The sequence below is a fragment of the Macaca mulatta genome, chromosome 19 (assembly GCF_049350105.2).
Source record: "Macaca mulatta isolate MMU2019108-1 chromosome 19, T2T-MMU8v2.0, whole genome shotgun sequence".
Taxonomy (NCBI): Eukaryota; Metazoa; Chordata; class Mammalia; order Primates; family Cercopithecidae; genus Macaca; species Macaca mulatta.
The window spans coordinates 58,893,624-58,903,956 of record NC_133424.1 but is presented as its reverse complement, the minus strand read 5'-3'; the positions used below and the strand labels follow the sequence as shown (position 1 = coordinate 58,903,956).

General features: G+C 56.3%; 1 protein-coding gene across 3 annotated transcripts; it reads left to right on the top strand.

The window, feature by feature from the left end:
• Positions 1-680: 680 nt before the first annotated feature.
• Positions 681-8,588, top strand: CCDC8 (coiled-coil domain containing 8). 3 transcript variants are annotated; one of them, XM_077980643.1, is made up of 2 exons: positions 681-2,447; positions 2,496-3,685. In XM_077980643.1, the coding sequence occupies exons 1-2, from the start codon at positions 1,434-1,436 to the stop codon at positions 3,072-3,074; spliced, it is 1,593 nt and encodes a 530-aa protein (XP_077836769.1). In that variant the 5' UTR covers positions 681-1,433; the 3' UTR covers positions 3,075-3,685. The 3 variants fall into 3 exon arrangements, with proteins under 3 accessions (XP_077836769.1, XP_077836770.1, XP_077836768.1); XM_077980644.1 differs by adding an exon at positions 4,748-4,993 and having other exon boundaries at positions 1,190-3,258; XM_077980642.1 differs by adding an exon at positions 7,677-8,588 and having other exon boundaries at positions 1,298-3,258.
• The last annotated feature ends 1,745 nt before the right edge of the window (positions 8,589-10,333 follow it).

Below are 10,333 nucleotides of genomic sequence, written 5' to 3'. Positions count from 1 at the left end.
CCGTGTAGCTGGGACTACACACGCACACCACCACACCCGGCTAATTTTTGTATTTTTTGTAGAGACGAGGGTTTCACCATGTTGGCCAGGCTGGTCTCGAACTCCTGGCCTCCAAGTGTTCCACCCGCCTAGGCCTCCCAAAGTGCTGGGATTACAGGCATGAGCCACCGCGCCTGGCTATGAACATTCAGGTTTATTCATCCACTCAAAAATATGTAGAGCCCTGACCTCCTGCCAAGCGTCACAGGGGGACTGTTGCAATAAGATCCCGGTACCCATTTCTCTACCCACGCGTCTGGGTGTACGGGTACGGATAGTCGCGTGAATTTAAAATGCTAATCTATGGTGCCAGTGGCTCTCAAAAGGTAGAATCCACTGGCACACCCACCTCCAGGACTTGGCTGGAAACTTGTACATTTCGGATGGCAGGTTTGGGAACCGCTGCCTTTCAGCAAAGGTGCTGACGTGGGCCACCGCCGCTTCGCTGGGAAGCAATGGGCCCAGCTAGGCCCCAGGCGCGGCCACACCCCTGTGGGGGAGGGGAAGGAGGCTGCCCCGAAGGGAGTGGACAGCCCCCCTGTCAGTCTTCCAGAGTCTGGGAGTGTAAGATGAGACGGGGGAAGGTGGGCCTCATTCTGGCGGAGGGCAAGGAGGAACTTCCTGCTGGTGCGCTCCACCGTGCAGAGCCCTAAGCGCGCGGGCTGGCAGGCTGCGGCGCGTCAAGGTCAGCCTGGAGCTGGGTGGTGGCCTGCCTGGGGGCGGGGGACCCTACTGGGGGGCCGGGCTGAGGCCTCTCAGCGCCTCCGCCATATTGAATAGCCTCGACTGGACCGTCTTTGTCTGCGAAGTCCTCTCCCAAGTTCCAACCGCGTCCCAGGGGCCTGGGGCAGGAAGAATCGCTGGCAGCCCGCGCGCCCCAACTTGGAGCTGGGACACCACGTTTCCAGCTTGGAGTGGGCCTTGAACCTTGGGACTGACCTCGCCTCCGGCTCACGTAGGCATCCTGGAAATTGATTCTCCCAAGTCCTTGGTGGAGGAGCCGGACTTGGTCAAGACTGGACTTGTTGCAGGAGAAGAGATTGGAGGCGTTGACTCGTCCCTGGCTGGGGAGGTGAGACTCTGCGGTCAGCGTTGCTGGGACTCCCCCCATCCAGTCCCTCCCTCAAGACTAAGGGCTACAGTAGTTTGTTGGGGCTCTTTGCTCCCTCACCCCAGATATCACCCTGGAGATCTTAAAGACTCTCGAGAAAAGCCACGTGGGGGGCTGGTTCCCCTGGGGCTTCCTCCCGTCCCCCGACTGCCTCATTCTTTGGAGCGTCCCCGATGTCTGCAAAGATGTGGATTTGGACGTCCTCGTGGAAGCCCTAAAACCCGTGGGAACATTTAAGAAGATCGGCAAGGTGTTCCGCAAGGAGGAGGACTCCACGGTGGGGATGCTGCAGATCGGGGAGGACGTCGACTATTTGCTCATCCCCCGGGAGGTCAGGCTGGCCGGGGGCGTCTGGAGAGTCATCTCTAAGCCTGCCACCAAGGAAGCAGAATTTCGGGAGCGGCTGACCCAGTTCCTGGAAGAACAGGGCCGCACCCTGGAGGACGTGGCCCGCATCATCGAGAAGAGCACCCCGCACCCGCCCCAGCCCCCCAAAAAGCCCAAGGAGCCCCGAGTGAGGAGGAGAGTGCAGCAGATGGTGACTCCTACGCCCCGGCTGGTCGTGGGCACGTATGACAGCAGCAACGCCAGCGACAGCGAGTTCAGCGACTTCGAGACCTCCAGAGACAAGAGCCGCCAGGGCCCGCGGCGGGGCAAGAAGGTGCGCAAAATGCCCGTCAGCTACCTGGGCAGCAAGTTCCTGGGAAGCGACGTGGAGAGCGAGGATGATGAGGAACTGGTGGAGGCATTTCTCCGGCGACAGGAGAAGCAGCCCCCCGCGCCGCCTGCCCGCCGCCGCGTCAACCTGCCAGTGCCCATGTTTGAGGACAACCTGGGGCCTCAGCTGTCCAAGGCGGACAGGTGGCGGGAGTATGTCAGCCAGGTGTCCTGGGGGAAGCTGAAGCGGAGGGTGAAGGGTTGGGCGCCGAGGGCGGGCCCCGGGGTGGGCGAGGCCCGGCTGGCCTCCATCCCAGTGGAGAGCGCAGGGGTATCCTCCGGCACCAGCCCGGGGGATCCCGGGGATCCTGTGGAAAATGTGGGAGATGTCTGTGCCCCGCAGGCCTCCCCTAGGCGATGGAGGCCCAAGATCAACTGGGCCTCGTTTAGGCGCCGCAGGAAGGAGCAGACAGCGCCCACAGGTCGGGGGGCAGACATCGAGGCTGATCAGGGGGAAGAGGCTGCAGATAATCAGAGGGAAGAGGCCATAGCTGACCAGGAGGAAGAGGCTGCAGGTAATCAGAGGGCAGGGGCCCCAGCTGACCAGGGGGCAGAGGATGCAGATAACCATAGGGAAGAGGCTGCAGATAATCAGAGGGAAGAGGCCATAGCTGACCAGAGGGAAGAGGCTGCAGGTAATCAGAGGGCAGGGGCCCCAGCTGACCAGGGGGCAGAGGCTGCAGATAACCATGGGGAAGAGGCTGCAGATAATCAGAGGGCAGAGGCCCCAGCTGACCATAGGCCACAGGGTGCAGATAACCTGAGGGAAGAGGCTCTAGCTGACCAGGGGTCAGAGGCTACAGATCCTCGAAGGGAAGAGGCCATACATGACCAGAGGGAAAGGGCCCCAGCTGTCCAGGGTGCAGGTAATCAGAGGGCACAGGCCCGGGCTGGCCAAAGGGCAGAGGCTGCACATAATCAGACGGCAGGGGCCCCAGGTATCCAGGAAGCTGAAGCCTCAGCTACCCAAGGGGCCACAGGAACAGCTTCAGGAGCCAGGGCCCGGAAACAGGTCAAGACAGTGAGGTTCCAGACCCCTGGACGCTTTTCGTGGTTTCGCAAGCCCCGGAGAGCCTTCTGGCACACTCCCCGGTTGCCAACCCTGCCCAAGAGAGTCCCCAGGGCAGGCGAGGCCAGGAGCCTCAGGGTGCTGAGGGCCGAGGCCAGAGCAGAAGCTGAACAGGGAGAGCGAGAAGACCAGCTGTGAGGTGAGGGCTAGAGACAGCCCACGGGCCCTCCCTACAAGCGTGGGAGAGAAAGTTGCTCTTTCTGCCTCTGAACTTGAAAGTGGAGTTGGAGTGCTGCCCACATCTCCACCTTACAACCCTCTTTATTCTCTTGTTAAAGTTTTGTCTCATGCGTTGATTTTTAAAAAATTTTTTAGAGACAGGGTCTCACTCTGTTGCCCAGGCTGGAGTGCAGTGGCATGATCACTGCAGCCTCAAACTTCTGGCCTCAAGTGATCCTCCTGCCTCGGCCTCCCAAAGTGCTGGGATGACAGGTGTGAGCCACCACACGTACCACCTGATAAAATATATATATATATATACATATATACATATATATAGTGATTCCTTGTAGCAACCCAAAAAATGTAAAGAAAGAATTCGATACAAGGGGGTTCTGTCACCTATAGTTTTAATTTCCTCAAATGCAACTCAAGGTGCTCAGCTTGATAAAAGGAGAGCGGGAGGGCAGGGGAGAAATTGCCTGCTTTTCCTGTCCCTTTTTTGCCTGCACACTTAACGTGGACTGCCTCCTTGGACTTAAAAAGAGGACTTGAGCCAACATGCAAATAAAAAAACATTTATGAACTGGTTTCTTAGCTTTGGACTTGGCAACTGACGAATGCTCTGGGGGTGACCCGGCCCTTCCTGTCCGTTCTACTCCCATCCTTGAAGATGGAGACACCTGTGTTTATGTTGTCACTTCGCTTGCCATCCTCATGCCCCTGGACTCTGCTGCTTTGGAGGGGACAGGGCCCTTGGTTTGCATACCTCTCCCGATCTTGGTTGTAAGGTACAGTAAAAGCATCTGAAAAATGCGTTCAAAACACAGATTCTGGGGCCCTCAGCATCAGAGATGTGGATTTGCTAGCGGTGCCTGTGTGGCTCTGAATTCTGTTTGCATCAAGCTTCCAAACATCTGGGCAATTCGGCCATTGGACACATTGAAAACTCATTGCAATAAGAAAAGGCCTAAAAGAGGGGCTGTGGTTGGCCGGACGTGGTGGCTCACACCTGTAATCCCAGCACTTAGGGAGGCCGAGGCGGGTGGATACAAGGTCAAGAGATCAAGACCATCCTGGCCAACATGGTGAAACCCTGTCTCTACTAAAAATACAAAAATTAGCCTGGCCTGGTGGTGCACGCCTGTAGTCCCAGCTACTCGGGAGGCTGAGGCAGGAGAATCTCTTGAACCCGGAAGGTGGAGGTTGCGGTGAGCCGAGATCGCACCATTGCACTCCAGCCTAGTGACAGAGTGAGACTCTGTCTCAAAAAAAAAAAAAAAAAAAAAAGGCTGTGTGTATTGTGCATTAATTGCTTGTGCATTAATTGCTGCTGCTGGTTCTTTTTTTTTGAGATGGAGTCTCTGTCACTAGGCTGGAGTATGGTGGCGCGATCTCGGTTCATTGCAACCTCCGCCTCCCGGGTTCAAGTGATTCTCCTCCCTCAGCCTCCCGAGTAGCTGGGACTACAGGCGTGTGCCACCACACCTGGTTAATTTTTGTATTTTTAGTAGAGATGGGGTTTCACCATGTTGGCCAAGCCTGTCTTGAACTCCTAACCTCAACTGATCCGCCCACTTCGGCTTCCCAAAGTGCTGGGATTACAGGCATGAGCCACTGCGCCCAGCCAACTGCTTCCTATGATTGGGAAGAAATTGGGTTGCTAAGGCCCTGTGGAGGTTGGGAGGAAGCTGGGGGCCTCTCTCTGTATTGCCTTGTGTCCCCACAACCCCCAGCAGTGAAAAACAGCAAATGACCAGACTCGAGCCTTGCTGAGGGCAGGAGAAAAGGGAGTTCATGGAGGTCCAGGGGCCAGTCTGTCGTCCTAACTGGTTGCAGGCCTGGCCTAAGTTTCTTACTTTTTTTCTCTGGAAAGTAAAGAATTGTATCCCACCACCCTCCTTTTGTCTTTCTCTCTTCCACGCTCCTCCCTCCCTCCCTTCCTTCCCCTCCTTCCCCTCCTTCCCCTCCGCTCCCTCCCTCCCTCCCTCCCTTCCTTTGTCTTTCTCTTTCTCTTTCTTTCTCCCTACCTCCCTTCCTCCCTTCATTCCAATCTTCCTTCCTTCCTTCCTTCCTTCCTTCCTTCCTTCCTTCCTTCCTTCCTTCCTTCCTTCCTTCCTTCCCTCCCTCCCTCTCTCCCTCTCTCTCTCTCTTTCTCTTTTCTTTCTTTCTGTCTCTCTCTCTTTCTCTCCTTTCTCTTTCTCTCTCTCTCTTTTCTTTCTTTCAAGGCAGTGTCTGGCTCTGTCACCCAGGCTGGAGTGCGGTATTGCAATCACGGCTCACTTGCACTCTTGGGATCAAGCGATCCTCTGGCCTCGGCTTCCGAGAGCACTGGGATGATGGGAGTGAGCCACCGCGCCCCACCCCAGCTCTTTTCTGAGTGGAGTGGTTACTGCTGGTGCTGCTTGCTGCCTGGCGTGCTGCATGGCCTTGCTAGAGCCCTTTTGTGCATGGTGGTGGATACTTGGCCGTGTAGTCCACGGCTCACAGCCTGGCAAGAATGAGGCCCTGGGGAAAATACAAGCTGTGGACCTCACCTGGAGGGGAGGCTTTGTAGGTGCAGGGAGGCGGAGAGGCTGAGTGGGAAGGTTCTGGTTGGTGGTGGAGAGGGAGGCTGTCCTTTGCTGCTGCCCACCTCAGAGGGCAGAGGTACGTGACCACAGGGACCTGGCCTGCCTAAGGAGCTAGAAGGTAAAAGAACAGCAGAGACAGATGCTCGGAGGGATTTGGAGACCGGAGGAGCAAACAGCAGAACGCAGGAAATGAAGACTCAGAGTGAGTTTCTCTGCTCCTCCTCCCTGCAGCGCCCAGAGCTGTGGGCTGTCTCCGGGGAACAGCGGGGGGGCCTATGAGAAGGAAAGCGGTGTGGACCCCAAACAAGTGGCAAGATGGATTTAACATGGAGTTGTGTGGATTTCACAGACATCAAGCAACACTGGGCCAGTCCCTCTCACTGCCATACACGTGTGTACACACATACACATGCACAGTCGGACCCAGGCACGCAGGCACAGCACATACCACAGACACATGTACACACACAGGCACCACTGGCAGACCACATTCACCAACAGACATTATGATGAACCTGCCCATACATAGACACAGACACGGACACACACGTGTAGCACACACACGTACTCACAGAGGCACACAGATCCACTGCTCCGGGAAGGCAACCCCCACACACCCACAGACCCATTCACGCAAACACTGCCGTACTTGCAAATGCCAACGTGTTCACTCACTCAGGACACGTCACACACTGCTAGATGCCATTGGACATTTTGATCCCCTCAGCCACATGGGCACACTCACATGTTACCACACAGAAACTCAAACGCCAGTCAGTCACAGACAGATGCTTGCAGAAACAGTCTCACACCCGGGCGCGGGGGCTCACACCTGTAATCCCAGCATTTTGGGAGGCCGAGGTGGGTGGATCACCTGAAGTCGGGAGTTCGAGACCAGCCTGGCCAACATGGTGAAACCCTGTCCGTTCTAAAAATACAAAAAATTAGCTGGGCGTGATGGTGCATGCCTGTAATCCCGGCTACTCAGGGCTGAGGTAGGAGGAGAATCGCCTGAACCCGGGAGGCGGAGGTCGTGGTGAGCTGAGATTGCGCTATTGCACTCCAACCTGGGCAACAAGAGTGAAACCCTGACTCAAAAAACAAAACAAAACAAAAACAAACAAACAAAAAAACAGTTTCACACCGTCTCCCTGGGTTTGTTTGTTTTAGAGTCTCCATCACCCGGGCTGGAGTGCAGTGGCACGATCTCAGTTCACTGTATCCTCTGCCTCCTGGTTCAAGCGATTCTCATGCCTCCTGAGTCTTATTTGTATACCCGGCCATCCCTGGGCCATACCCTAGCCTTTCTGGGTGGCCTTGAGGCTTTGGGCAAGTCTGTCCCCCACTGAGTCAAAATTTGTTCCCCCTCGAATGAACACAACGTTTTCTGAACTGTTCCCAGCATCCCCACCGCGAGCATTCGGGGAGGCCCCAGAGGTGGGGGGAGCCCTCTAGTAACTGAGACAGAACAGGGTGTTCAGTATTAGATTTCATCCCAGGCGCCTTGAAACAGCGTCTGCAGGGCCAGTCAGTCCCTTGATGCCTCCGGGGTGTGGTTTCAAATGCACAAAGGTTTCCAAGAGGAAGCCCAAAAAACCAGAGGTTGGGTTCTGAATCCACCTTCATCTGGACCAGTCCAGCTGCTCCTCATTGTCACCAAAGAGGAAAATAAGAGGCCACAGGTGATTCCAGAACACAGACATGGAGGGGAGGGATGCCACTCTAAGACATGGGGGTGGAGGGGCTGGGTACAGTGGCTCACTCCTGTAATCCCAGCACTTTGAGGGGTCGAGATGGGCAGATCACTTGAGGTCAGGAGTTTGAGACCAGCCTGGCCAACATGGCGAAAACCCGTCTGTACTAAAAATACACAAATTAGCTGGGCGTGGTGGCAGGTGCTTGTAATCCCAGCTACCTGGGAGGCTGAGGCATGAGAATTGCTTGAACCCAGGAGGCGGAGGTTGCAGTGAGCCGAGATTGCACCATTGCACTCCAGCCTAGGCGACAGAGTGAGATTCTGTCAAACAAACAAACAAAAGACACGGGGGTGGAAGGATTTCTGATTTCTGATTTCTGAGTCCCCCTCCCAGGCCCACAGGGTGTGACAGGAGAAGAGGGAATGGTTGGGTACTGGGTGAAGAGAAATTTGGAGCTCGGCTGCCTGGCTGCCCCAGCACCACCCCTTGCAAGCTGTGTGACCTTGGGCTGGTTACTTGACCTCTCTGTGCCTCCATGTCCTCATGGGAAAGGGGGATCATAGCAGAGCTTTCCTTCCAGCATTGCTCAGGGTACTGAAAAGGGTGTGATGTGTTTGTGCTCAAATCAACCCTAGGAGACATCATCTCGTCTTATTCCTGCTACATATCAGCGGCGGCCAGTTATTCACTGCACATGCTGGCCTTGACAGAAACCCTAGGGTAGCAGTCCCCGCCCGGGCTGTGCCTGGAATGGCCCAGAGCCCTTGTCCAGCATGCACACAGGAGCCACTCTTGGAATCTCGGGATGGTGCAGAGCACCGCTGGGGCAGCAACAGTCCCTAAAGCTTCCCAGGTGATTCCCAGCAATGGGCAGCCGGGGCTGACAACCGCGACCCTAGGGATCCTAGAGACCATCAGACCCCACAGCTGGGGTCTCAGACTGTGATTCCGGAGCGTTTCTCAAGCTGGTCCTGTATCGCAGGTGCCTGGGGGGTCCTTTGAAAACTCAGCTTTCTGGGCTCCCGGCCCAAAGGGGTTCTGTAGGTCTCAGGTGGGCCGGATAATGTGTATCTAGTTCCCAGGAGACGTTGACGCATCTGGTCCAGGACCTGACTTTGAGAACCGCTGTCCTGCTGCTTTCTGCAGTCTAGCATTGAAAGGCCAGGGAAAACTTCGGCGCTTCCAGTGCTCGGGAAAAACCATCGCCAGCACGATTTAATATTTGTTTATTTTATTTATTTATTTGTATTTATTGTTGTATAGACGAGAGGCGGGGAGCGGGGGTTGAGAGTGGGTCACTATTTTGCTCAGGCCGGTCTTGAACTCCTGGCCTCCAGCCATCTCTTCCCGCACGATTTTTACTAGCGGCCCTGGAGCGCCTCTTGGTGGTTAAATGGGGCGCTGCAGCTCCTGTGCGTTGACATGCTCTCTGCATATCTAGATGTAGGAGATGTGGCCTCCTATGCAAGGGGCGGAGACAGCGCTGGGGAGGGCGGGGCCTCGGTGGAAACCGGGTCTGGGGAACCGGATGGGGGTAGAGAGTGTCGTTTTCTGTCCCCGGAACCCAGGCGTCTCCCTCCCTCCAGCAGCTGGTCATATCCCTAGGAGTTTTAGGGCGCCCCTGTCTCTGAGCTGGCTGCGAGATCGGCGGGGTTCAGGATCCAGATCCCCCCCGGGCCAGCTCTCTGAAAGTCTACACGGCGGAACCTCCCCCAGGTCCCCCAGCGAACTCTGCAAGCTCATTTCCAGGCTGCCTCACTTTTAAACTCCAGGCACGTGGGAATCCAACCCAACAGCGACCACCATGAAGGCAGGTGGCCTTCTTTGGCGCCACTGCCTCCCCTACGCCAGCACCAAGCCTGGCACGGGAGGGGCAGTAGTCACACATTAATAACCCCCTATTATCACACCCACTTGAGGCTTTTAACCTGGCTCTTCCTGCATCTCCCGTCATGCGCTTCCCCCAGGCATCTGCTGGCCCCTCACCTCCTTCTGGTCTTTGCTTACTTGGCACCTTCTCAGTGAGGGTTTTCCAGGCCGCCCCGTTTCCGATGACTGCAAACCCTCTCCTGCCCCGACCCTCCTCGGGCCCTGCCTGCCAGACTTTTGTCCCCAGCAGGCCTCACTCCCTAATGCATGGATTTCGTCTTCATCTAGGAGGCATACCCACTGCCTCCCCACCGCATGCTCGCTCTAGGAGGTTCCTGTTTCTTGCACCTACAACAGGGCCTGGGAAACCCCAGGACCCTTCCTTGCGAGACCTCAGGGCCTTTACGCGGCCACTCCTTCGATCTCAAACGCTCCTCCCCACTCCCTGGGCGCACTCCCTCCAGGGGGCGTATCTTTCCAGCACATTCCCCAGTAGGCGCATCTGGGGTCAGCCTTCCCCAGTCCAGGTGATTTCTATCGACCGTCAGTATTCAACAAATAACTGAGCAGTTGCTGGGGCCGGGAACACCTCGGGGACAGGTCAGAGCTGACCTTGAGGGACTCTACTGCCTCTCCCCGCCACGCCCACCTGCCCCCTGCGGGGTAGGACCCCGCAACCACAACTCCAGAGTCCTCTGCAGGGACTGCTGTTGCTATGGGAGAGGAAGCCAGAGGAAGGGGACGCCATCTAGGGGATACTTGGGCCGTGGTGGCAGCAGCAGCAGTGACGGCCACCGCTGCGAACCAGGGGCTCCTGCCTGGCCAGCGCAGCCACCTGGGCTCTGGGCAGCAGCATTTTCCACGTGGCTCCTCCAATCCTCACGAGCGAGCAGCTCCCTGCATTGCTAGTCGTGAGCCCACCTGACTTCCTACTCTCAGCACTTCCTGATTGCAACGCCCGTGTCACCAATTTCCTCTATTAACCTCCCTGACAAGTCGGCGTGCTATTGAGAAACAAATGAGCGCACCAGGTGCAATCAGAGCTCTGAAAAATAAAGCGAGCAAGCGCAGAAAAGGTTACTTTTTTTTTTTTCTTTTT

Excerpts from the sequence above, each read along its gene's own strand:
- CCDC8 (XM_077980642.1), top strand. The coding sequence starts at position 1,434 with ATGCTGCAGATCGGGGAGGACGTCGACTATTTGCTCATCCCCCGGGAG.